We start from the raw sequence: 27,885 nt of genomic DNA, 5'->3' as shown, positions 1-27,885 counted from the left end.
CTGAGATGCTTGGCTGACTAAAGTGGTGAGATTGCCTCCCATTTTCCATCTTCTTCTATTGGTTACTGACCACAGTAAAACCCATGTAGTGATAATTTTATAGGGCACTCTCTATCTCCCCTCTTATCCTCTCCCATTACCTCCCCCCTGGTCTCTTATCCAATGCACTGGGCTGGCAGACATTAAGCTGGGAAGGTGAGGCAGTCTGGAGTGGTCACATCTTCAGTCAGGTCAACAGTCAGTCACTATGCTGGAGGGGGAGAGGGAGAGATGGCACAGTAGAGGGATGGCTCCCGTTTCATAACGAGAGAGAGAAAGAGAGAGAGAGAGAGAGAGAGAGAGAGAGAGAGAGAGACAGAGAGAGAGACAGAGAGACAGAGAGAGACAGAGAGAGACAGAGAGAGACAGAGAGAGACAGAGAGAGAGACAGAGTCAGAGAGAGACACAGAGAGACAGAGAGAGACAGAGAGAGACAGAGAGAGGAGGGCAAGAGACAGAGAGACAAAGAGAGACAGGGAGAGAGAGACAGGAGAGAGAGCAAGAGAGCGACAGAGAGATACAGAGACAGAGAGAGACAGGTTGTGCTCAGAGAAGACAGATAGAGAGTATTTGCATAAACACAGAGAGACAAGGGGACAAGAAGGTGTTGATAAACACAGAGAGATACAGAGACAAAGAGTGAGACAGTGTTGTGCTCAGAGAAGAGCAGATAGAGGCTGAGTATTTGCATAAACACAGAGAGACCAGGGGACAAGAAGGTGTTGATAAACACAGAGAGACCAGGGGACAAGAAGCTGTTGATCAACACAGAGAGACCAGGGGACAAGAAGGTCTTGATCAACACAGAGAGACCAGGAGACAAGAAGGTCTTGATAAACACAGAGAGACCAGGGGACAAGAAGGTCTTGATAAACACAGAGTGACCAGGGGACAAGAAGGTCTTGATAAACACAGAGAGGGCAGGGGACAAGAAGCTGTTGATTATGTTAACCTAATGTGTACAGTGCCTTGCGAAAGTATTCGGCCCCCTTGAACTTTGCGACCTTTTGCCACATTTCAGGCTTCAAACATAAAGATATAAAACTCTATTTTTTTGTGAAGAATCAACAACAAGTGGGACACAATCATGAAGTGGAATGACATTTATTGGATATTTCAAACTTTTTTAACAAATCAAAAACTGAAAAATTGGGCGTGCAAAATTATTCAGCCCCCTTAAGATAATACTTTGTAGCGCCAGCTTTTGCTGCGATTACAGCTGTAAGTTGCTTGGGATATGTCTCTATCAGTTTTGCACATCGAGAGACTGAAATTGTTGTTGATTCTTCACAAAAAAATACATTTTTATATCTTTATGTTTGAAGCCTGAAATGTGGCAAAAGGTCGCAAAGTTCAAGGGGGCCGAATACTTTCGCAAGGCACTGTATTTCATTTGGTAACCTCAGGATATTTTTCATTGAAATGTCTGAGATTTAAAGCATATATGTCCTACTAATTGGATTCACCTGTATATTTTGGGACTGTACTCTTGTACTTCCCCCTCCGTGGTTGGCCTTAAGAAATAGTATAATTACAGAGATGTATCGCATGAACTGTGAGGCATGCTGAACACAACTGCCCTGGGTTAAGTGAAACAGCATCTTATTAAATATGCATTTATCTAGTTTAGGTGACTTATCTCTATCCGTCTGTGGCTTATCTCTCTATATGCCAACATGTTTCTCTACGAGGACTAAACCCTAGAGAAATACACAACAGAGTTCTGACCTTATAGTTATACATTTGACGTTTTAGTCATTTAGCCACGTTTTTATCCAGAGTGACTTACAGTAGTGAGTGCATACATTTTCATATTGGTCCCCCATGGGAATCAAACCCACAACCTTGGTGTTGCAAGCCCCATGATCTACCAACTGAGCTGCAATGGACTATAGAACTACAATGGCCAGAGTTTGGGTGACAATGAAGGAAACTTTACTACGCTTCATGTTTTGAAGTCAACTAATGAATCACAAGACATTTGAAAAGGAAAGAAGTTAAAAGAGGCAGGTACAACAGCACAGTGCTTCGCTTCAACAAGCTCGGGAGGAAATAATGAACGTTAGGTCTGAGATAGGAACCAGATGAAGAGGAACAGAAATAGAGCAGCTTTCATGGTTGTGTGGGTCTCCACTGGGGATGTGGGGGTGTTGATCATTAAAATCTACAGTACTGGAGGAGGATTGGGGAGAGGAGGAGAGGAGAGAGGAGGAGCGGAGAGAGGAGGAGAGGAGATGAGATCAAATCAAGTCAAATCAGCTGATATCTCAAAGTGCTGTACAGAAACCCAGCCTAAAACCCCAAACAGCAAGCAATGCAGGTGTAGAAGCACGGTGGCTAGGAAAAACTCCCTAGAAAGGCCAAAACCTAGGAAGAAACCTAGAGAGGAACCAGGCTATGTAGGGTGGTCAGTCCTCTTCTGGCTGTGCCGGGTGGAGATTATAACAGAACATGGCCAAGATGTTCAAATGTTCATAAATGACCAGCATGGTCCAATAATAATAAGGCAGAACAGTTGAAACTGGAGCAGCAGCACGGCCAGGTGGACTGGGGACAGCAAGGAGTCATCATGTCAGGTAGTGCTGAGGCATGGTCCTAGGGCTCAGGTCCTCTGAAAGAGAGAAAGAGAGAATTAGAGAGAGCACACTTAAATTCACACAGTACACCGAATAGGACAGGAGAAGTACCACAGATATAACAAACTGACCCTAGCCCCCCGACACATAAACTTCTGCAGCATAAATACTGGAGTCTGAGACAGGAGGGGCTTAGCTGGAGGAGATACCTAGCTCGTGAGCTCCATGATCCCTGTATTATCTCATTCCGGAGCCCAGGAGAAGGGTTATGTTCTCACTGTTCTTGGAGTGGTGTCTTCCATACCTACTTCCCCCCCTCTCCTCCAATTATAGACTACCCCACTCCTAATGAGCTACATGGCTCAGGGCTGTAAGGGGGTCAGTGTTGATGATCTAGTCTGCTGCATCCTCCACCCACATACCAAATATATTGGGATGATTTCACAAATAGGCACACGTGCTAGTTATCTATCCAGCACGGTAACCCCCATGTGTCTTACATCAGATAGCACGACTCTCCTCTCTAGAATTATTATAAGCCCATAATACAGTGTTACTCAGGTTTGCTAAGAAACCCCCATCCACCTCCTTCCCTGAAAACCCAGTCTGATCTATTCTCTCAGTGCTATGTTTAAATCTGGATGTGGAGTCCTTCCTTCTGGACTCCATTCTGAGGCTCTGCCTGTGTCTCTCACTCAGCGCTGACGCACCCAATAAAAACAGAGGCAGCTCAAGTCTGCTTGGCCCCAAAGTTATATGCTGGGAGGAAGCGCCCAAACCAGGCGGTATAAATACCCAGCTCCACATCTAAATATGGTGGTAGTTCCTTTTGAAGACAGGCCCAGTGTTTGTCAGCGATAGATGGGTCTGATGCCTACTTCTTGTGTAGCGCCTAGCCAAAGCTTTCTTTGTATTTTTCACATGTTGGTGCTTCTGATTGTACCATCAGTGTCAGCCGTCCTTCCCTCCATGGCAGAGGCCCATGTACAGTATTGATGCCTGCTCCGGTGAGGAGGGACTCTGGGTGATTGAGCAATCATGCCAGCTTGCCATTTATTGGGAAAAGTCGAGCGTCGCCCAGAGGAACGATTAGGAAACCCAATTACTTTCAGAGTGTACTTCCTGCCCTGGGCTTACTGTTGTTATTTTATTACTCCCAGTCTTTATCAGACTATCCTCCTCCCAGTCCTAATATCTTGTTGCAATCCAATCATCTTTGACGGGAACATTTCTGCCCGGGAACAGCTAAAATCTTATAGGGAAAATGGTGAAATTACTAAATTCTCCATCTACTGCTAAAGCAATATGCTGTATTTTCTCTGTCTCTGACCTCATCCTTACTGGAACATAGAGATGCATTTCCCAAAATATCCCTGAGTGTTGATGGACAGTCTTTTTTGATGACATTGAGCTAATTTGTAGCCATGTCCTTGTCTGGACAGTCTATTAGATTACATGGTGTTGCATGGCACAAGATGCAGGGTTCCCTGAAATGTAGCTTTTTTGTGGCTCTGAGCAACGTGATTATAGGCCTTTGGCAGTGAGGGTTAACCAACAGATGACAGATACAAATGTACACAAGAGGCCTCCAAGGATGGTTTTCACTAGCCTGTATGTGTGGCTGGCGATGTCAACTGGGGAGTATTTTCTGGATTGAGATGTGAGGTGTCCATTGGCAGACTGATAGTGGAGTCTGCCACAAATGTGGATTCCTAGAAAGGACTCCAAACTCAGTTTATCTCCCAGTTCTCTCAGACCTCAGACACACATGCAATGCTCATATCACAAATACACATTTGTATTTACACATATATTGGGGACTCATGCTCATATATTCTCTATATAGGGGACTCATGTTCATATGTTCTCTATATAGGGGACTCATGCTCATCTGTTATCTATATAGGGGACTCATGTTCATATGTTCTCTGTATAGGGGACTCATGCTCATATGTTATCTATATAGGGGACTCATGTTCATATGTTCTCTATATAGGGGACTCATGCTCATCTGTTATCTATATAGGGGACTCATGTTCATATGTTCTCTATATAGGGGACTCATGCTCATCTGTTATCTATATAGGGGACTCATGCTCATATGTTCTCTATATAGGGAACTCATGCTCATATGTTCTCTATATTGGGGACTCATGATCATATGTTCTCTATATAGGGGACTCATGATCATATGTTCTCTATATAGGGGACTCATGCTCATATGTCCTCTATATAGGGGATTCATGCTCATATGTCCTCTATATAGGGGACTCATGCTCATATGTCCTCTATATTGGGGACTCCTGCTCATCTGCTCATATGTTCTCTATATTGGGGACTCCTGCTCAAATGTCCTCTATATAGGGGACTCATGCTCATGTGTCCTCTATATTGGGGACTCCTGCTCATATGTCCTCTATATAGGGGACATGCTCGTGTGTCCTCTATATTGGGGACTCATGTGTCCTCTATAAAGGGGACTCATGCTCATGTGTCCTCTATATTGGGGACTCATGTGTCCTCTATATAGGGGACTCATGCTCATATGTCCTCTATATTGGGGACTTGTGCTCATATGTCCTCTATATTGGGGACTCATGTTCATATTTCCTCTATGTAGGGGACTTGTGCTCATATGTCCACTGTTTAGGGGACTCATACTCATATGTCCTCTATATTGGGGACTTGTGCTCATATGTCCTCTAAATAGGTCATGCTCATATGTCCTTTATATTGGGGACCTGTACTCATGTGTCCTCTCTATTGGGGACTTGTGCTCATATGTCCTCTATATTGGGGACTCATGCTCATGTGTCCTCTCTATTGGGGACTTGTGCTCATATGTCCTCTATATTGGGGACCTGTACTCATGTGTCCTCTCTATTGGGGACTTGTGCTCATATGTCCTCCATATTGGGGACTCATGCTCATATGTCCTCTGTTTAGGGGACTTATGCTCATATGTCCTCTATATTGGGGACTCATGCTCATATGTCCTCTATATTGGGGACTTGTGATCATATGTACTTTAAATAGGGGACTCATGTTCGTATGTCCTCCATATCAGACTTCAGACTATGTCCTTTATATCGGGAAAACACATAGCCTGCAGCCTTTTCCAAGTGATCTGAGGCCTGCGGACCACACTGGGGACAACTGAGAAAGATAACAGTGGGCTTTAGATGGCAAAGATCACCTGAGATAAAGACAGCCCCCCCCCCCCCACCCTATCCTCACTGTCACCAAATAATTTAAACCCCAATCTAGACGTACGCCTGGCTGGCAGATTTATAAAGATGGATGGGGCAGAGCAGAGGAGAATCTAGTCTCAGAGGGGTGTGAGGGGAAATGGATGGGGAAGGGGAGCTCTCCCTTTCTCTCTCTCTCTCTCTTGCGTAATCAAATCAATGACAGTGTAATAGACTCTCAGTGAATTCCATTATGGCCACAGAGACGCCACGGACCCATTCATTATGATGATGTTCTGAAGTGAGAGATTTCATTGTGGACCCACACCTCTAGTGAAATGGGGACAATAAGGGATGGCTGGAGGACCAGGGTCTACCCTCGGCTTCTTTACTGCTGCTCTCTCCCTGTTTCTATGGAGATTTGAGGGCTTTCAGCAAATCAATCAATGGAAGCACACTTTCATTACTTGGCCTTGAGCTTCTTCTATGTGAGGCTGCTGACAGGCATGGCTCATTAAATCTGTTTGTTTGAGAATGTGGGTGACTTTTAGAAGGAGATGACCTGTTTGAAATGACCTGTTTCGAAATGAAGGAATGTTCAGCTTTATATGTTCAATCGATTTCTGTTGGCAACATCTGTTTGTTAGACTGACAGTGAATACTTCACATAGCCACCCATGTTATATGGTTTTATAGATTTTTCTAGTAATTGAATTCTTCATGTTGTCTGAGTCAATCTCTCTAACTCGCTCCATCTCTGCTGTCCATAGGTGGTAAGGGGGGTAAGAAGAAGAAGGCCAAGGTTGGCGCCAAACCCACCAAGGCTAACGGCTCCAGCTGGGCCAATGTGCCCCTGCCCCCTCCACCTGTACACCCTCTCCCTGGCACCGAGATGGACCACTACCCCAACGACCACTATGAAGGAGGAGGGTATGAGCCATATCCACCATAACATACACTCCATACATCCATGGAGATGCAGAACAGTCCACCAATCTGCCCGTACAGTCCAACTGGATTCTACCACACTAATTAGAACAATTATATGTAGCTACCATTGTCTGATCCTTCATTCAGGCTTTGCCGAAAGTGAGACAGTTACTCCTAATAGGGGATCAGGGGAAAACATGAGCTTTTACATGTATATACAGTAGACTGTTGAGTTCAAGTAGAACCCAACCAACTGCAGTGTGTTATTATAGGACATTGTTGTGCTCCTGGCTAGCTGTTCCTCTCTGTGGCTAGTTACGCCAGTACATCTGGAAAGAAGTAGAGGGATCTGTATGTTACTGTCTCCCCAGGCACGCAGGATGGACAGAGATGGTTTCACATCAATCTATCTCCTCATCCCATATTTTTATCTGAGGGAAAAACTTCATGAGTGCATTGTTTCACCATTGCAGTCTCCTGCGGCAAGCAGGATTGACAAATCAATCTATTCTGCTGATTCTCTTTCTGAGGGAAAGAGTGTCAGGACTACGGTGTTTCAAGCTGGGAGAGAGGGAAAGACCCAAAACAGAGACAAAAAGAGAGAGATTCCACAGTGAACTCTCTCCACTAACTGAGTATGAGGGAAGCGTTTTACTCATAAACTATTTTCTCTTTTCCACGTTGCCTAGCCTCTCTCTGCTCTTTTCCCACCAAATGACCCTCACGCAACTGTTATTGTTAGTAGACTGCCAGGCGTTCCTTCATGTAAAGTCTGCTTTTAGTCAGGGGAGGTGTAAGCTAAAAATGTTAGTTGTATCCCAAAATAGATTCACTCACACATAGTATCTCATTTAACTGTGTGTCTCCCTAGTTGAGGTGTGCTGTCCTCTAACCTTCATCTTCAGTCTGGGACACTCATCTGGTTTAATAGGCTATCTGGCAAATGAGGAGTCCTCTGCACTGTAAATCTGAACCGCTTAATGACCACAGATTTAAACAGTTATGTCCTATGGAGTGTGCACTGACAAATTCCTTTAATTAACATTGTCTTTACGACTAGTGTTATTTCAGCATGTAGAAGCGCCGTTATGGGAAATTAAAACCTCACTCCCTCCATTAATCATATGTACAAAGTACTTTATAAAGTTTGACAAGGTCACACTAGTCTGAAGTCCTTTAGAATGTTTGACAAGTTCACGCTAGTCTGAAGTCCTTTAGAATGTTTGACAACGTCACACTAGTCTGAAGTCCTTTAGAATGTTTGACAAGTTCACGCTAGTCTGAAGTCCTTTAGAATGTTTGACAACGTCACACTAGTCTGAAGTCCTTTAGAACGTTTGACAAGGTCACACTAGTCTGAAGTCCTTTAGAATGTTTGACAAGGTCATGCTAGTCTGAAGTCCTTTAGAACGTTTGACAAGGTCACACTAGTCTGAAGTCCTTTAGAATGTTTGACAAGGTCACACTAGTCTGAAGTCCTATAGAACATTTGACAAGGTCACAGTAGTCTGAAGTCCTTTAGAATGTTTGACAAGGTCACACTAGTCTGAAGTCCTTTAGAACGTTTGACAAGGTCACACTAGTCTGAAGTCCTTTAGAATGTTTGACAAGGTCACACTAGTCCGAAGTCCTTTAGAATGTTTGTCAAGGTCACACTAGTCCGAAGTCCTTTAGAATGTTTGACAAGGTCACACTAGTCTGACGTCCAATAGAACATTTGACAAGGTCACAGTAGTCTAAAGTCCTTTAGAATGTTTGACAAGGTCACACTTGTCTGAAGTCCTTTAAAACGTTTGACAAGGTCACAGTAGTCTGAAGTCCTTTAGAATGTTTGACAAGGTCACACTTGTCTGAAGTCCTTTAAAACGTTTGACAAGGTCACAGTAGTCTGAAGTCCTTTATAATGTTTGACAAGGTCACACTAGTCTGAAGTCCATTAGAATGTTTGACAAGGTCATGCTAGTCTGAAGTCCTTTAGAACGTTTGACAAGGTCACACTAGTCTGAAGTCCTTTAGAATGTTTGACAAGTTCACGCTAGTCTGAAGTCCTTTAGAATGTTTGACAAGGTCACACTAGTCTGAAGTCCTTTAGAATGTTTGACAAGTTCACGCTAGTCTGAAGTCCTTTAGAATGTTTGACAACGTCACACTAGTCTGAAGTCCTTTAGAACGTTTGACAAGGTCACACTAGTCTGAAGTCCTTTAGAATGTTTGACAAGGTCACACTAGTCTGAAGTCCATTAGAATGTTTGACAAGGTCACACTAGTCTGAAGTCCTTTAGAATGTTTGACAAGGTCACACTAGTCTGAAGTCCTATAGAACATTTGACAAGGTCACAGTAGTCTGTAGTCCTTTAGAATGTTTGACAAGGTCACACTAGTCTGAAGTCCTTTAGAATGTTTGACAAGGTCACACTAGTCTGAAGTCCTTTAGAATGTTTGTCAAGGTCACACTAGTCTGAAGTCCTTTAGAATGTTTGTCAAGGTCACACTAGTCTGAAGTCCTTTAGAATGTTTGACAAGGTCACACTAGTCTGAAGTCCAATAGAACATTTGACAAGGTCACAGTAGTCTAAAGTCCTTTAGAATGTTTGACAAGGTCACACTTGTCTGAAGTCCTTTAAAACGTTTGACAAGGTCACAGTAGTCTGAAGTCCTTTATAATGTTTGACAAGGTCACACTTGTCTGAAGTCCTTTAAAACGTTTGACAAGGTCACAGTAGTCTGAAGTCCTTTATAATGTTTGACAAGGTCACACTAGTCTGAAGTCCATTAGAATGTTTGACAAGGTCACACTAGTCTGAAGTCCTTTAGAATGTTTGACAAGGTCACACTAGTCTGAAGTCCTTTAGAATGTTTGTCAAGGTCACACTAGTCTGAAGTCCTTTAGAATGTTTGACAAGGTCACACTAGTCTGAAGTCCTTTAGAATGTTTGACAAGGTCACACTAGTCTGAAGTCCTATAGAACATTTGACAAGGTCACAGTAGTCTAAAGTCCTTTAGAATGTTTGACAAGGTCACACTAATCTGAAGTCCTTGAGAATGTTTGACAAGGTCACACTTGTCTGAAGTCCTTTAAAACGTTTGACAAGGTCACAGTAGTCTGAAGTCCTTTAGAATGTTTGACAAGGTCACACTAGTCTGAAGTCCTTTAGAATGTTTGACAAGGTCACACTAGTCTGAAGTCCTGTAGAACATTTGACAAGGTCACAGTAGTCTGTAGTCCTTTAGAATGTTTGACAAGGTCACACTAGTCTGTAGTCCTTTAGAATGTTTGACAAGGTCACACTAGTCTGAAGTCCTTTAGAATGTTTGACAAGGTCACACTAGTCTGAAGTCCTATAGAACATTTGACAAGGTCACAGTAGTCTGTAGTACTTTAGAATGTTTGACAAGGTCATACTAGTCTGTAGTCCTTTAGAATGTTTGACAAGGTCACACTAGTCTGAAGTCCTTTAGGAAGTTTGACAAGGTCACACTAGTCTGAATTCCTTTAGAATGTTTGACAAGGTCACACTAGTCTGAAGTCTTTTAGAATGTTTGACAAGGTCACACTAGTCTGAAGTCTTTTAGAATGTTTGACAAGGTCACACTAGTCTGAAGTCCTTTAGAATGTTTGACAAGGTCACACTAGTCTGAAGTCCTTTAGGAAGTTTGACAAGGTCACACTAGTCTGAAGTCCTTTAGGAAGTTTGACAAGGTCACACTTGAAGTCCTTTAGGAAGTTTGACAAGGTCACACTAGTCTGAAGTCCTTTAGAACGTTTGACAAGGTCACACTAGTCTGAAGTCCTTTAGAACGTTTTACAAGGTCAGAGTAGTCTGAAGTCCTTTAGAATGTTTGACAAAGTCACACTAGTCTGAAGTCCTTTAGGAAGTTTGACAAGGTCACACTAGTCTGAAGTCCTTTAGGAAGTTTGACAAGGTCACACTAGTCTGAAGTCCTTTAGAACGTTTGACAAGGTCACACTAGTCTGAAGTCCTTTAGAATGTTTGACAAGGTCACACTAGTCTGAAGTCCTTTAGAATGTTTGACAAGGTCACACTAGTCTGAAGTCCTTTAGAATGTTTGACAAGGTCACACTAGTCTGAAGTCCTTTAGAATGTTTGTCAAAGTCACACTAGTCTGAAGTCCTTTAGAATGTTTGTCAAGGTCACACTAGTCTGAAGTCCTTTAGAATGTTTGACAAGGTCACACTAGTCTGAAGTACTTTAGAGTGTTTGTCAAGGTCACACTAGTCTGAAGTCCTTTAGAACGTTTGACAAGGTCACACTAGTCTGAAGTCCTTTAGAATGTTTGACAAGGTCACACTAGTCTGAAGTCCTATAGAACATTTGACAGGGTCACAGTAGTCTGAAGTCCTTTAGAATGTTTGACAAGGTCACACTAGTCTGAAGTCCTTTAGAATGTTTGACAAGGTCACACTAGTCTGAAGTCCTTTAGAATGTTTGACAAAGTCACACTAGTCTGAAGTCCTTTAGGAAGTTTGACAAGGTCACACTAGTCTGAAGTCCTTTAGAACGTTTGACAAGGTCACACTAGTCTGAAGTCCTTTAGAATGTTTGACAAGGTCACACTAGTCTGAAGTCCTTTAGAATGTTTGACAAGGTCACACTAGTCTGAAGTCCTTTAGAATGTTTGACAAGGTCACACTAGTCTGAAGTCCTTTAGAATGTTTGTCAAAGTCACACTAGTCTGAAGTCCTTTAGAATGTTTGTCAAGGTCACACTAGTCTGAAGTCCTTTAGAATGTTTGACAAGGTCACACTAGTCTGAAGTCCTTTAGAGTGTTTGTCAAGGTCACACTAGTCTGAAGTCCTTTAGAACGTTTGACAAGGTCACACTAGTCTGAAGTCCTTTAGAATGTTTGACACGGTCACACTAGTCTGAAGTCCTTTAGAATGTTTGACAAGGTCACACTAGTCTGAAGTCCTTTAGAATGTTTGACAAGGTCACACTAGTCTGAAGTCCTTTAGAATGTTTGACAAGGTCACACTAGTCTGAAGTCCTGGAGAATGTTTGACAAGGTCACACTTGTCTGAAATCCTTTAAAACGTTTGACAAGGTCACAGTAGTCTGAAGTCCTTTAGAATGTTTGACAAGGTCACACTAGTCTGTAGTCCTTTAGAATGTTTGACAAGGTCACACTAGTCTGTAGTCCTTTAGAATGTTTGACAAGGTCACACTAGTCTGAAGTCCTTTAGAATGTTTGACAAGGTCACACTAGTCTGAAGTCCTATAGAACATTTGACAAGGTCACAGTAGTCTGTAGTCCTTTAGAATGTTTGACAAGTTCATACTAGTCTGAAGTCCTTTAGAATGTTTGACAAGGTCACACTAGTCTGAAGTCCTTTAGGAAGTTTGACAAGGTCACACTAGTCTGAAGTCCTTTAGAATGTTTGACAAGGTCACACTAGTCTGAAGTCTTTTAGAATGTTTGACAAGGTCACACTAGTCTGAAGTCTTTTAGAATGTTTGTGAAGGTCACACTAGTCTGAAGTCTTTTAGAATGTTTGACAAGGTCACACTAGTCTGAAGTCCTTTAGAAGTTTGACAAGGTCACACTTGAAGTCCTTTAGAAGTTTGACAAGGTCACACTAGTCTGAAGTCCTTTAGAACGTTTTACAAGGTCAGAGTAGTCTGAAGTCCTTTAGAATGTTTGACAAGGTCACACTAGTCTGAAGTCCTTTAGAATGTTTGACAAGGTCACACTAGTCTGAAGTCCTGTAGAACATTTGACAAGGTCACAGTAGTCTGTAGTCCTTTAGAATGTTTGACAAGGTCACACTAGTCTGTAGTCCTTTAGAATGTTTGACAAGGTCACACTAGTCTGAAGTCCTTTAGAATGTTTGACAAGGTCACACTAGTCTGAAGTCCTATAGAACATTTGACAAGGTCACAGTAGTCTGTAGTCCTTTAGAATGTTTGACAAGTTCATACTAGTCTGTAGTCCTTTAGAATGTTTGACAAGGTCACACTAGTCTGAAGTCCTTTAGGAAGTTTGACAAGGTCACACTAGTCTGAAGTCCTTTAGAATGTTTGTCAAAGTCACACTAGTCTGAAGTCCTTTAGAATGTTTGACAAGGTCACACTAGTCTGAAGTCCTTTAGAATGTTTGACAAGGTCACACTAGTCTGAAGTCCTTTAGAAGTTTGACAAGGTCACACTTGAAGTCCTTTAGAAGTTTGACAAGGTCACACTAGTCTGAAGTCCTTTAGAACGTTTGACAAGGTCACACTAGTCTGAAGTCCTTTAGAATGTTTGACAAGGTCACACTAGTCTGAAGTCCTTTAGGAAGTTTGACAAGTTCACACTTGAAGTCCTATAGGAAGTTTGACAAGGTCACACTAGTCTGAAGTCCTTTAGAACGTTTGACAATGTCACACTAGTCTGAAGTCCTTTAGAATGTTTGACAAGGTCACACTAGTCTGAAGTCCTTTAGAATGTTTGACAAGGTCACACTAGTCTGAAGTCCTTTAGAATGTTTGACAAGGTCACACTAGTCTGAAGTCCTTTAGAATGTTTGACAAGGTCACACTAGTCTGAAGTCCTTTAGAATGTTTGACAAAGTCACACTAGTCTGAAGTCCTTTAGAATGTTTGACACGGTCACACTAGTCTGAAGTCCTTTAGAATGTTTGACAAGGTCACACTAGTCTGAAGTCCTTTAGAATGTTTGACAAGGTCACACTAGTCTGAAGTCCTTTAGAATGTTTGACAAGGTCACACTAGTCTGAAGTCCTATAGAACATTTGACAAGGTCACAGTAGTCTAAAGTCCTTTAGAATGTTTGACAAGGTCACACTAGTCTGAAGTCCTGGAGAATGTTTGACAAGGTCACACTTGTCTGAAATCCTTTAAAACGTTTGACAAGGTCACAGTAGTCTGAAGTCCTTTAGAATGTTTGACAAGGTCACACTAGTCTGAAGTCCTGTAGAACATTTGACAAGGTCACAGTAGTCTGTAGTCCTTTAGAATGTTTGACAAGGTCACACTAGTCTGAAGTCCATTAGAATGTTTGACAAGGTCACACTAGTCTGAAGTCCAATAGAACATTTGACAAGGTCACAGTAGTCTAAAGTCCTTTAGAATGTTTGACAAGTTCATACTAGTCTGTAGTCCTTTAGAATGTTTGACAAGGTCACACTAGTCTGAAGTCCTTTAGAATGTTTGACAAGGTCACACTAGTCTGAAGTCTTTTAGAATGTTTGACAAGGTCACACTAGTCTGAAGTCTTTTAGAATGTTTGACAAGGTCACACTAGTCTGAAGTCCTTTAGGAAGTTTGACAAGGTCACACTAGTCTGAAGTCCTTTAGGAAGTTTGACAAGGTCACACTTGAAGTCCTTTAGGAAGTTTGACAAGGTCACACTAGTCTGAAGTCCTTTAGAACGTTTGACAAGGTCACACTAGTCTGAAGTCCTTTAGAACGTTTTACAAGGTCAGAGTAGTCTGAAGTCCTTTAGAATGTTTGACAAGGTCACACTAGTCTGAAGTCCTTTAGGAAGTTTGACAAGTTCACACTTGAAGTCCTATAGGAAGTTTGACAAGGTCACACTAGTCTGAAGTCCTTTAGAATGTTTGACAATGTCACACTAGTCTGAAGTCCTTTAGAATGTTTGACAAGGTCACACTAGTCTGAAGTCCTTTAGAATGTTTGACAAGGTCACACTAGTCTGAAGTCCTTTAGAATGTTTGACAAGGTCACACTAGTCTGAAGTCCTTTAGAATGTTTGACAAGGTCACACTAGTCTGAAGTCCTTTAGAAGTTTGACAAGGTCACACTAGTCTGAAGTCCTTTAGGAAGTTTGACAAGGTCACACTAGTCTGAAGTCCTTTAGAATGTTTGACAAGGTCACACTAGTCTGAAGTCCTTTAGAAAGTTTGACAAGGTCACACTAGTCTGAAGTCCTTTAGAAGTTTGACAAGGTCACACTTCTGAAATCCTTTAGAAGTTTGACAAGGTCACACTAGTCTGAAATCCTGTAGAACGTTTGACAAGGTCACACTAGTCTGAAGTCCTTTAGAATGTTTGACAAGGTCACACTAGTCTGAAGTCCTATAGAACATTTGACAAGGTCACAGTAGTCTGAAGTCTTTTAGAATGTTTGACAAGGTCACACTAGTCTGAAGTCCTTTAGAATGTTTGACAAGGTCACACTAGTCTAGAGTCTTTTAAAACGTTTGACAAGGTCACAGTAGTCTGAAGTCCTTTAGAATGTTTGACAAGGTCACACTAGTCTGAAGTCCTTTAGAACGTTTGACAAGGTCACACTAGTCTGAAGTCCTTTAGAACGTTTGACAAGGTCAGAGTAGTCTGAAGTCCTTTAGAATGTTTGACAAGGTCACACTAGTCTGAAGTCCTTTAGAATGTTTGACGAGGTCACTCTAGTCTGAAGTCCTTTAGAATGTTTGACAAAGTCACACTAGTCTGAAGTCATTTAGGAAGTTTGACAAGGTCACACTTGAAGTCCTTTAGGAAGTTTGACAATGTCACACTAGTCTGAAGTCTTTTAGAATGTTTGACAAGGTCACACTAGTCTGAAGTCCTTTAGAATGTTTGACAAGGTCACACTAGTCTGAAGTCCTTTAGAATGTTTGACAAGGTCACACTAGTCTGAAGTCCTTTAGAATGTTTGACAAGGTCACACTAGTCTGAAGTCCTTTAGAATGTTTGACAAAGTCACACTAGTCTGAAGTCCTTTAGAATGTTTGACACGGTCACACTAGTCTGAAGTCCTTTAGAATGTTTGACAAGGTCACACTAGTCTGAAGTCCTTTAGAATGTTTGACAAGGTCACACTAGTCTGAAGTCCTTTAGAATGTTTGACAAGGTCACACTAGTCTGAAGTCCTATAGAACATTTGACAAGGTCACAGTAGTCTAAAGTCCTTTAGAATGTTTGACAAGGTCACACTAGTCTGAAGTCCTGGAGAATGTTTGACAAGGTCACACTTGTCTGAAATCCTTTAAAACGTTTGACAAGGTCACAGTAGTCTGAAGTCCTTTAGAATGTTTGACAAGGTCACACTAGTCTGAAGTCCTTTAGAATGTTTGACAAGGTCACACTAGTCTGAAGTCCTGTAGAACATTTGACAAGGTCACAGTAGTCTGTAGTCCTTTAGAATGTTTGACAAGGTCACACTAGTCTGTAGTCCTTTAGAATGTTTGACAAGGTCACACTAGTCTGAAGTCCTTTAGAATGTTTGACAAGGTCACACTAGTCTGAAGTCCTATAGAACATTTGACAAGGTCACAGTAGTCTGTAGTCCTTTAGAATGTTTGACAAGTTCATACTAGTCTGTAGTCCTTTAGAATGTTTGACAAGGTCACACTAGTCTGAAGTCCTTTAGGAAGTTTGACAAGGTCACACTAGTCTGAAGTCTGAGTCCTTTAGAATGTTTGACAAGGTCACACTAGTCTGAAGTCTTTTAGAATGTTTGACAAGGTCACACTAGTCTGAAGTCTTTTAGAATGTTTGACAAAGTCACACTAGTCTGAAGTCCTTTAGGAAGTTTGACAAGGTCACACTTGAAGTCCTTTAGGAAGTTTGACAATGTCACACGAGTGTGATGTCTTTAAGAATGTTTGACAAGGTCACACTAGTCTGAAGTCCTTTAGAATGTTTTACAAGGTCAGAGTAGTCTGAAGTCCTTTAGAATGTTTGACAAGGTCACACTAGTCTGAAGTCCTTTAGAATGTTTGACAAGGTCACACTAGTCTGAAGTCCTTTAGAATGTTTGACAAGGTCACACTAGTCTGAAGTCCTTTAGAATGTTTGACAAAGTCACACTAGTCTGAAGTCCTTTAGAATGTTTGACACGGTCACACTAGTCTGAAGTCCTTTAGAATGTTTGACAAGGTCACACTAGTCTGAAGTCCTTTAGAATGTTTGACAAGGTCACACTAGTCTGAAGTCCTTTAGAATGTTTGACAAGGTCACACTAGTCTGAAGTCCTATAGAACATTTGACAAGGTCACAGTAGTCTAAAGTCCTTTAGAATGTTTGACAAGGTCACACTAGTCTGAAGTCCTGGAGAATGTTTGACAAGGTCACACTTGTCTGAAATCCTTTAAAACGTTTGACAAGGTCACAGTAGTCTGAAGTCCTTTAGAATGTTTGACAAGGTCACACTAGTCTGAAGTCCTTTAGAATGTTTGACAAGGTCACACTAGTCTGAAGTCCTGTAGAACATTTGACAAGGTCACAGTAGTCTGTAGTCCTTTAGAATGTTTGACAAGGTCACACTAGTCTGTAGTCCTTTAGAATGTTTGACAAGGTCACACTAGTCTGAAGTCCTTTAGAATGTTTGACAAGGTCACACTAGTCTGAAGTCCTATAGAACATTTGACAAGGTCACAGTAGTCTGTAGTCCTTTAGAATGTTTGACAAGTTCATACTAGTCTGTAGTCCTTTAGAATGTTTGACAAGGTCACACTAGTCTGAAGTCCTTTAGGAAGTTTGACAAGGTCACACTAGTCTGAAGTCCTTTAGAATGTTTGACAAGGTCACACTAGTCTGAAGTCTTTTAGAATGTTTGACAAGGTCACACTAGTCTGAAGTCTTTTAGAATGTTTGACAAGGTCACACTAGTCTGAAGTCCTTTAGGAAGTTTGACAAGGTCACACTTGAAGTCCTTTAGGAAGTTTGACAAGGTCACACTAGTCTGAAGTCCTTTAGAACATTTGACAAGGTCACACTAGTCTGAAGTCCTTTAGAACGTTTTACAAGGTCAGAGTAGTCTGAAGTCCTTTAGAATGTTTGACAAGGTCACACTAGTCTGAAGTCCTTTAGGAAGTTTGACAAGTTCACACTTGAAGTCCTTTAGGAAGTTTGACAAGGTCACACTAGTCTGAAGTCCTTTAGAACGTTTGACAATGTCACACTAGTCTGAAGTCTTTTAGAATGTTTGACAAGGTCACACTAGTCTGAAGTCCTTTAGAATGTTTGACAAGGTCACACTAGTCTGAAGTCCTTTAGAATGTTTGACAAGGTCACACTAGTCTGAAGTCCTTTAGAATGTTTGACAAGGTCACACTAGTCTGAAGTCCTTTAGGAAGTTTGACAAGGTCACACTAGTCTGAAGTCCTTTAGGAACATTTGACAAGGTCACACTAGTCTGAAGTCCTTTAGAATGTTTGACAAGGTCACACTAGTCTGAAGTCCTTTAGAATGTTTGACAAGGTCACACTAGTCTGAAGTCCTTTAGAATGTTTGACAAGGTCACACTAGTCTGAAGTCCTTTAGGAAGTTTGACAAGGTCACACTAGTCTGAAGTCCTTTAGAAAGTTTGACAAGGTCACACTAGTCTGAAGTCCTTTAGAATGTTTGACAAGGTCACACTAGTCTGAAGTCCTTTAGAATGTTTGACAAGGTCACTCTAGTCTGAAGTCCTTTAGAATGTTTGACAAAGTCACACTAGTCTGAAGTCATTTAGGAAGTTTGACAAGGTCACACTTGAAGTCATTTAGGAAGTTTGACAAGGTCACACTAGTCTGAAGTCCTTTAGAACATTTGACAAGGTCACACTAGTCTGAAGTCCTATAGAATATTTGACAAAGTCACACTAGTCTGAAGTAATTTAGGAAGTTTGACAAGGTCACACTTGAAGTCCTTTAGGAAGTTTGACAAGGTCACACTAGTCTGAAGTCCTTTAGAAAGTTTGACAAGGTCACACTAGTCTGAAGTCCTTTAGAATGTTTGACAAGGTCACACAAGTCTGAAGTCCTTTAGGAAGTTTGACAAGGTCACACTTGAAGTCCTTTAGGAAGTTTGACAAGGTCACACTAGTCTGAAATCCTTTAGAACGTTTGACAAGGTCACACTAGTCTGAAGTCCTTTAGAATGTTTGACAAGGTCACACTAGTCTGAAGTCCTTTAGAATGTTTGACAAAGTCACACTAGTCTGAAGTCATTTAGGAAGTTTGACAAGGTCACACTTGAAGTCCTTTAGGAAGTTTGACAAGGTCACACTAGTCTGAAGTCCTTTAGAATGTTTGACAAGGTCACACTAGTCTGAAGTCCTTTAGAATGTTTGACAAGGTCACACTAGTCTGAAGTCCTTTAGAATGTTTGACAAGGTCACACTAGTCTGAAGTCCTTTAGAATGTTTGACAAGGTCACACTAGTCTGAAGTCCTTTAGAAGTTTGACAAGGTCACAGTAGTCTGAAGTCCTTTAGAATGTTTGACAAGGTCACACTAGTCTGAAGTCCTTTAGGAAGTTTGACAAGGTCACAGTAGTCTGAAGTCCTTTAGAATGTTTGACAAGGTCAGAGTAGTCTGAAGTCCTTTAGAATGTTTGACAAGGTCACACTAGTCTGAAGTCCTTTAGAATGTTTGACAAGGTCACACTAGTCTGAAGTCCTTTAGAATGTTTGACAAGGTCACAGTAGTCTGAAGTCCTTTAGGAAGTTTGACAAGGTCACACTAGTCTGAAGTCCTTTAGAATGTTTGACAAGGTCACACTAGTCTGAAGTCCTTTAGAATGTTTGTCAAGGTCACACTAGTCTGAAGTCCTTTAGAATGTTTGACAAGGTCACTATAGTCTGAAGTCCTATAGAATGTTTGACAAGGTCACACTAGTCTGAAGTCCTTTAGGAAGTTTGACAAGGTCACACTAGTCTGAAGTCCTTTAGAATGTTTGACAAGGTCACACTAGTCTGAAGTCCTTTAGAAAGTTTGACAAGGTCACACTAGTCTGAAGTCCTTTAGAATGTTTGACAAGGTCACACTAGTCTGAAGTCCTTTAGGAAGTTTGACAAGGTCACACTAGTCTGAAGTCCTTTAGGAAGTTTGACAAGGTCACACTAGTCTGAAGTCCTTTAGAATGTTTGACAAGGTCACACTAGTCTGAAGTCCTTTAGGAAGTTTGACAAGGTCACACTTGAAATCCTTTAGGAAGTTTGACAAGGTCACACTAGTCTGAAATCCTTTAGAACGTTTGACAAGGTCACACTAGTCTGAAGTCCTTTAGAATGTTTGACAAGGTCACACTAGTCTGAAGTCCTTTAGAATGTTTGACAAGGTCACACTAGTCTGAAGTCCTTTAGAATGTTTGACAAGGTCACACTAGTCTGAAGTCCTTTAGAATGTTTGACAAGGTCACACTAGTCTGAAGTCCTTTAGAATGTTTGACAAGGTCACACTAGTCTGAAGTCCTTTAGAATGTTTGTCAAAGTCACACTAGTCTGAAGTCCTTTAGGAAGTTTGACAAGGTCACACTAGTCTGAAGTCCTTTAGGAAGTTTGACAAGGTCACACTAGTCTGAAGTCCCTTAGATTGTTTGACAAGGTCACAGTAGTCTGACACATTACCAAAAGAAAGACAGTCTCGTCTCTTCAGACTAGTGTTATCTTACCCTTCCTCTCTCTCTCTCTCTCTCTCTCTCTCTCTCTCTCTGTCTCTCTGTCTGTCTGTCTGTCTGTCTGTCTGTCTGTCTGTCTGTCTGTCTGTCTGTCTGTCTGTCTGTCTGTCTGTCTGTCTGTCTGTCTGTCTGTCTCTCTCTCTCTCTCTCTCTCTCTCTCTCTCTCTCTCTCTCTCTCTCTCTCTCTCTCTCTCTCTCTCTCTCTCTGTGGCCACCCCAGGTATGAGAGTGATGGCTGGGGTCCTCCCATGCCCGTGCAGACCTACCTCCACCAAGGAATGGAGGATGAGCTAGAGGAGGAGGAAGAGAGGGTCCCCACCCCACCCATGCGTGGAGTGGCCTCGTCTCCAGCAGCGGTGTCCTTCGGTCAGCAGTCCACGGCCACCCTCACACCCTCTCCCCGGGAGGAGCTGCAGCCCATGCTCCAGGCCCACCTAGACGAGATCACCCGTGCCTACCAACTGGACATGGCCAAACAGACATGGTACGTACTCCCACTGGAGGGGAATACTACAGAAGCAGTACAAGGTTCAAATGGGGTGATATGAGAACGGCTACTATGGATATTGTGCTGAATGTGTTTTTCTTTCATGATCTATTTATTTCTCACTTCAATTTTTTATTTAGGTGTTATTTTAGCTGCACAGTGACAGCGTTGCGCAGAACAGAAACGCTCATGAATCATGTCATTTGAATGGGCCAGTGTTGCCACTTACATGACTGTCCCTTCTGACTTGTTTAGGCTGCATCCCACACCCATGCTGCTACACATGCCGTTGTTGTGGTGGTCACGCACGGCAGATGAAGGCCGTGTTTCATCCTGTTAGAAGAGAGGGAGAGAACAAAGGATGAAGAGAGGGAGAGAACGAAGGAGGAAGGGAGGGAAAGAGGGAGAGACTGGCATCCATTCATTAAAGTAGAGGGAATAGGGAAGACTTGTCAGGAAGGAGCTGTGGTGTTAGCCGGTAATGACTGCATTGGGTTTGAGAGCATCTTTTGACAACAGGAAAGAGCCAGTAATTACATCAGAATCAGAATCCATCTCACCGCAGACTGTCTCAAAGACACTATGTCGCTCCTTAAACAAACGGGGCTGTCAGCGACGTGAGGCAGGCGTGGAGCGGAGCGGGCTGCTTGAGGGGTGACAGCCTCGTGTCGACAGGTCTAGAGAGCGGGCCCATTGTACCCTCTTCAACTGCAATTACAGGGTCATTGTGTTGGCATGGAAGGACGAGAGACGTAGAATTAGTGGAATTGTCCCAATTCATTCAAAGCGGCAGAATCTGAAAGAATTTCTAAATTTAGCTTGACAGTTCCTTTCGTCTATCTTGGATTCCTTCTTTATGTCCTCCTGTCTTTCATTCACCAGCTTTGTCTTTCTTGATGTCTTTTGACATTCGTTCTCTTCCCTGCTCTTGCTGCCCCCCACCAGCAGCCCATCCTTTCATGTGTCTGTGTTTTGGTTTGTACCTGTAGCATGATGATAACCCATATTACTCTGACTCTCTGACAGGCTCATGCAGGGTGGCTCCCTCCCCCCCCTCCCTCCCCAGGCCCCCGCCCCTCCAGTGGGGTACGTGTCCAGCACCCTGGTGTCTGACCTGGAGACTGACATCCCTGACGAGGATGAGGAAGAGGAGGATGACAGCTATGAGATGTCCAGGCCTCTCTATGGTATTGAGCACACGCCAGGGTCCAGCATGGACAACCTAGACAGCTCTGTAACAGGTGAGATGCAGCACCGATACGATGACATGTGGACAGAACAGAAGGTATTGGAACTTCTTCCCCCTTCATTAGGATTCAAATCTGCCTGATTTTATGCAGTTTCCTGCCACTCTCAGAGGAATGGTTTGGATATTACAAAGAAATAAATCGCTCTCCAAAACAAAAAGATGTTAAATACAAAAGCATGTTCAGTTGTCATTCCACAGTCATTTAGAAAGATCACAGACCCCTTATCAGGTAACATATCAAATGTAAAGGGCACTTCTGCCGCCGTCTATGTGAAAACAATCTCTCTGACCTGCTAGCCCAAGGGAGGGTGTTTTTTTGCTCCACACGTAACTGCAAATCTCATAGTGTTTGAAAAGCAATGTTTTTAAAATATTTGACTGATGACTGATGGCATCAGGTAAAACTTTTTAACTTCATATGTTTTTCTACAAAACTTAAAAATGCATTGTTTTCACAAATGTTGACATTGCATTGCGCTGGAGATAATGGAAACGAGGTTAAAAAGTGATAGAATTGCACAACACACAACAAAATACCACAGATGCCTCAAGTTTTTAGGGAGGGTGCAACTGGCATGCTGACTGCAGGAATGTCCACCAGAGCTGTTGCCAGAGCCACCTCCAATTTGTCAGTACTTCCAACTGACTGTGCACCTCGTCTGATGAATGTATTGAATGTACCTTAAGCCCAGTTTGTTCAAGTGGTTTTGGCAGACTGGTATTATAATTATCATACACAAAAAGAGATAAGAAAGTTCATACATTTTAGAGAGAGAGAGAGAGAGAGAGAGGGAGAGACAGACAGACAGACAGACAGACAGACAGACAGACAGACAGACAGACAGACACACAGACAGGGATTTAGCTCACACAAAGCGTCAGCAAGTGCCATGTCCATAAGAGATTTAGAATACATTTCACGTACGGAATATTCCATTCCAGACTGGAGGCACCATTTCAATTTTTACAACTCACTGAAATCTTTTACAGCCGCCTGTCTGTCGGAGAGAGAGACATGTGAAGGGCATGACATTGGAGAAGCAGAAACAGCACGGCTGTATCCTACTGCGTCTCTCATACCGACTGAACAGGACATACAAGTCCTCTATACTGGACAAGGCTGATACTATAGACAGGATGACGCATCAGTTCTGTGTTTTTTGAGTTGGGAGGGATAGAACGAAGAATAGAAGAGAAAAAGGGAAACAGTATATCTATGGAGAGACAAAGAGAGAGGGAGGAAGATACATATCTAGAGAGAGACAGAGAGAGGGAGGAAGAGATGTATTTAGAGAGAGACAGAGAGAGAGGGATGAAGAGATATCTAGAGAGAGACAAAGAGAGAGGGAGGAAGATACATATCTAGAGAGACAGAGAGAGGGAGGAAGAGATATCTCTAGAGAGAGACAGAGAGAGAGACAGAGAGAGGGGAGGAAGAGATGTATCTAGAGAGAGACAGAGAGAGGGGGAGGAAGAGATATATCTACAGAGACAGAGAGAGAGACAGGGAGAGGGGAGGAAGAGATGTATCTAGAGAGACAGAGAGAGAGACAAAGAGAGAGGGAAGAAGAGATATATCTGGAGAGAGACAGAGAGAGGGGAGGAAGAGATATATCTAGAGAGAGAGAGAGAGACAGAGAGAGGGGAGGAAGAGATATATCTAGAGAGAGACAGAGCGAGACAAAGAGAGGGAGGAAGAGATATAGAGAGAGAGAGACAGAGAGAGATATATAGTGTATCTATAAAAAGAGGGGCATGAAAAGAGGGAGAGAGGGTTGACACGGCTGCTTGGCTGGTCTGTCGACTGTAGCCCCAGAGTCTCGTTTTTCTGTGGGATGATGGAACAGGAGCTGTGGCAGCTGTGACACATGCTGCTGTTGATATATTTAGAGGAATATAAAGCTGCGACTGGGCCCTAATCTGCTGCATCTCTCCTGCACTGTATTACTCTGAAGACACCACTATTTCTTCTTATCTCTCCACAAGTCTCTCCCTGCTCCCCACCGTTTGACAGCACAGACACGGGCCCAGCTCCAGAGTTAGTGGGAAGGGCAGAGAGAGTAAGGAGGAGGAAGGGGGGATTTATCGTGGCCACCATTTTGAGGCTGTGGAAAGTGGAGTGCAGGAGCAGCATTCTGTAGAGCCCAACATTATAGATGTGTTATTGTTTTAATAATATGTCATGCACACTGTAATACAGCATCTTTTTCTAAAGACAAAAGTGAATCCACCTGCGGCTGTATTAAATGCCCATGGCTCGGCTGATATGAAAACACAGAGGTACTTTATCCCAGGGTTACTGATGCTGCAGTATAACATCCTCAGTGATCTCAGATAACATCCTCAGTGATTATTCTCTAGTGAATACTGTAGCTCCTTTTACTGCCCCTGGCTAGTGAATACTGTAGCTCCTTTTACTGCCCCTGGCTAGTGAATACTGTAGCTCCTTTTACTGCACCTGGCTAGTGAATACTGTAGCTCCTTTTACTGCCCCCTGGCTAGTGAATACTGTAGCTCCTTTTACTGCCCCTGGCTAGTGAATACTGTAGCTCCTTTTACTGTCCCCTGGCTAGTGAATACTGTATCTCCTTTTACTGCCCCTGGCTAGTGAATACTGTAGCTCATTTTACTGCCCCTGGCTAGTGGCTACTGTAGCTCATTTTACTGCTCCCTGGCTAGCGAATACTGTAGGTCCATTTTAATGCCCATGGCTAATGAATACTGTAGCTCCTTTTACTGCCCCTGGCTAGTGAATATTGTAGCTCCCTTTTAATGCCCATGGCTAGTTACTAGCTCCCATTTACTTTCCCTTGCTGGTGGCTAGCTCCCGTTTACTGCCTCTGCCTCTGGCTAGTGGCTACTGTAGCTGCTGTTTACTGCTAGTGGCTAGCTCCCATTACTGTCCCTGGCTAGTGGCTACTTTAGCTCTTTTTTAATGCCCATGGCTAGAGGCTAGCTCCTGTTTACTGTCCCTGGCTAGAGGCTAGCTCCCGTTTACTGTCCCTGGCTAGTGGCTAGCTCCTGTTTACTGTCCCTGGCTAGAGGCTAGCTCCTGTTTACTGCCCCTGGCTAGTGGCTAGCTCCTGTTTACTGTCCCTGGCTAGTGGCTAGCTCCTGTTTACTGTCCCTGGCTAGTGGCTACTTTAGCTCTTTTTTAATGACCATGGCTAGAGGCTAGCTCCTGTTTACTGTATCTGGCTAGAGGCCAGCTCCTGTTTACTGTCCCTGGCTAGTGGCTAGCTCCTGTTTACTGTCCCTGGCTAGAGGCTAGCTCCCGTTTACTGTCCCTGGCTAGTGGCTAGCTCCTGTTTACTGTCCCTGGCTAGAGGCTAGCTCCTGTTTACTGCCCCTGGCTAGTGGCTAGCTCCTGTTTACTGGCCTGAACCATTAGCACAGGGAGCATAGCAGGTGAGAGATGGTTTTTTGTAATTAGTAAGCCCTGTAATTTGAAAATTGCATGGAACCTTCATCTGAATCCTATGGAAAAGAATACAATTGCACTTATGCAAAGTTGATTATGCACGATTTGTTTCAGAAGATTCTACTGTTAGTACATTACGACAACAAGACCAAAGTTTGCTTGACGTCTCAGGGATAGCAGTGTCCCAAAGACACACTGGAGTAGTAGAGAGTTGCAGTTAGTGTGGCTGGAAACTCACTTTGTGATGTGATGTGCTGAGGCAGTGGTTCTGAGCTGAAGGAGAGGATTCGGAAGGAAGCCTCAGTGCCTTGGTTTGGCTGTCTCTTGCTCTGATTTTACTTCAATATCTGCACTAGTCTTTGTGGGAGGATTGGACCCAGAAGAATTGCACTCTCACTTTTTCCATTTTTTTTCTTAGAATCAAAACTCAGAGAGAAATAGTTTGAGAGAAAATAGCCTGGTAAGATAAAGGCCAGAAAGTAGTTAGTGTCTTGGGTATTTTCAGTCAGTGCAGTAACATTGGAATGTGTAAGGTTTGAAGTTTTCCCAGGTTTATTGAATTGTTAATTTGTGAATCATTTGCTGCCATCGTTTCTCAGAGAGAAAAACTGTTATAAAGTGAGCTGGTAGTTGAAAGCTTTAGTTCCCTGAGGCCTTGTTTAAGTTGGGTTCTGCACAAACCACAACATTGTGATGTGAAGGGGCTCAGGGGCGAGAAATTGAAAAGCACTTTTAGGTAGTTTCCTGATTTCCTTTGGATACGCAAACATAAATCAGATAGGGAGTTTTATGACAGTTACAGTACTGGACTAATGTTGTGTTCCAGTGAGAAGTGTAGTATGAAAGGGACTCTGTCAGTACAGCTGGTGCATGTGTGTGGTTGGCTTTAGTTGATCCTCTCCTGGTTCTCTCTGTGCCTGCCTTGGCCAGACCTCTGGCATGCCTACTCCTCTGTGGGCCTGCCTTGGCCAGACCTCTGGCATGCCTACTCCTCTGTGGGCCTGCCTTGGACAGACCTCTGGCATGCCTGCTCCTCTATGGGCCTGCCTTGGCCAGACGTCTGGTATGCCTGCTCCTCTGTATGTCTGCCTTGGCCAGACATTCGTCTGTCACCCTCAGTTCCCGCTTACCCCATCTCAGTACCCCTCTCATCCCCTCTACTCCCTACTGACCCCCTCTCCTCACCCCTCTCATTCCTCTGTCACCCTACTGACTCCCATCTCAGTACCCCTCTGAGATGGGAGGCTGATCCACACTGCCCCTATCTCAGCCTCCCTCTCTTCACCTCTCTCATCCCCTCTGTTTCCACTGACCCATCCTACCCCCTCTGTTCCACACTGAACCTCCCATCTCAGCTCCCCTCTCTTCACCAATCTCATCCCATTGAACCCCCCATCTCAGCCCCCTTCTCTTCACCCCTCTCACCCCCTCTGTTCCACACTGAACCCCCATCTCAGCCCCCCGCTCTTCACCCCTCTCATCTCCTCTGTTCTACACTGAACCCCTCATCTCAGCCCCCCTCTCTTCACCCCTCTCACCCCCTCTGTTCCACACTAAACCCCCCATCTCAGCCCCCGCTCTTCACCCCTCTCATCTCCTCTGTTCCACACTAAACCCCCCATCTCAGCCCCCCTCTCTTCACCCCTCTCATCCCCTCTGTTCTACACTGAACCCCTCATCTCAGCCCCCCTCTCTTCACCCCTCTCACCCCCTCTGTTCCACACTAAACCCCCCCATCTCAGCCCCCCGCTCTTCACCCCTCTCATCTCCTCTGTTCCACACTGAACCCCTCATCCCAGCCCCCCTCTCTTCACCCCTCTCATCCCCTCTGTTCTACACTGTTCCCCTCTTCCCCTCTGTTACCTATTGACCCCCCTTTCAGTACCCCTCTCATCCCTGCTGCCCCGTCTTTGCCCTCATCCCTCTGTCCCCATGACCTTTACTCCTCCATCTGAGCTCCTTACCATATTTCCCGATTTTCTTCATCACACCATCCACACTCTGCTTTTCATTTTTGTCTCATCTGCTTGCCTGCGAACCACAGGATTTTGTGTGTGTGTGTGTGTTTGGGTAAGTGCCACTTCATTGTGTCTGCCAAGCAAGCAGACAGAAAGCTGTCGTATAAGCGGACTGTAATCTCGCCTGCCAGAGTGGCATATTTTTGTTGGCACGATGAAACTTTTTATTGCAAGTACTGGAAAGGATTTATTTAGGAGTATCTTAAAGGATCTAGACATACTAACAGTAACACAGATAGGAAAAACACTCACAATACACAAGGTTTTACATAAGCTTCCAGTATTTCTGCGAAATCTAGATATTGATTATTTTGCATGTGTCAGAACCTTATTATTCTCTATGTTTGGTTAGGTCAGGGTGTGTCTCGGGTGGGAAAATCTATGTTTTCTATTTCTTTGTGTTTTTGGTTCCCAATCAGAGGCAGCTGTCTATCGTTGTCTCTGAATGGGGATCATTTTCCTTTTGGGTTTTGTGGGATCTTGTTTTCTTTTCTTAATTATTATTATTTATTTTTTTACCCCTTTTTCTCCCCAATTTCGTGGTATCCAATTGTTTTAGTAGCTACTATCTTGTCTCATCGCTACAACTCCCATACGGCTCGGAAGAGACGAAA

General features: G+C 43.2%; 1 protein-coding gene across 1 annotated transcript in view; it reads left to right on the top strand.

Moving 5' to 3' along the window:
* robo2 (roundabout, axon guidance receptor, homolog 2 (Drosophila)) overlaps positions 1-27,885 on the top strand; it is a 428,769-nt gene that overhangs the window by 388,833 nt on the left and 12,051 nt on the right. Inside the window, exons 23-25 of the mRNA XM_064985273.1 lie at positions 6,574-6,733; positions 20,317-20,580; positions 21,610-21,824. Of these exons, the coding sequence (XP_064841345.1) occupies positions 6,574-6,733; positions 20,317-20,580; positions 21,610-21,824 (639 nt within the window). The remainder of the gene's footprint in view (positions 1-6,573; positions 6,734-20,316; positions 20,581-21,609; positions 21,825-27,885) is intronic.

This window comes from Oncorhynchus masou, chromosome 13 (assembly GCF_036934945.1).
Source record: "Oncorhynchus masou masou isolate Uvic2021 chromosome 13, UVic_Omas_1.1, whole genome shotgun sequence".
In the NCBI taxonomy this organism is placed as follows: Eukaryota; Metazoa; Chordata; class Actinopteri; order Salmoniformes; family Salmonidae; genus Oncorhynchus; species Oncorhynchus masou.
This window is presented reverse-complemented; position numbering and strand designations above follow the sequence as displayed.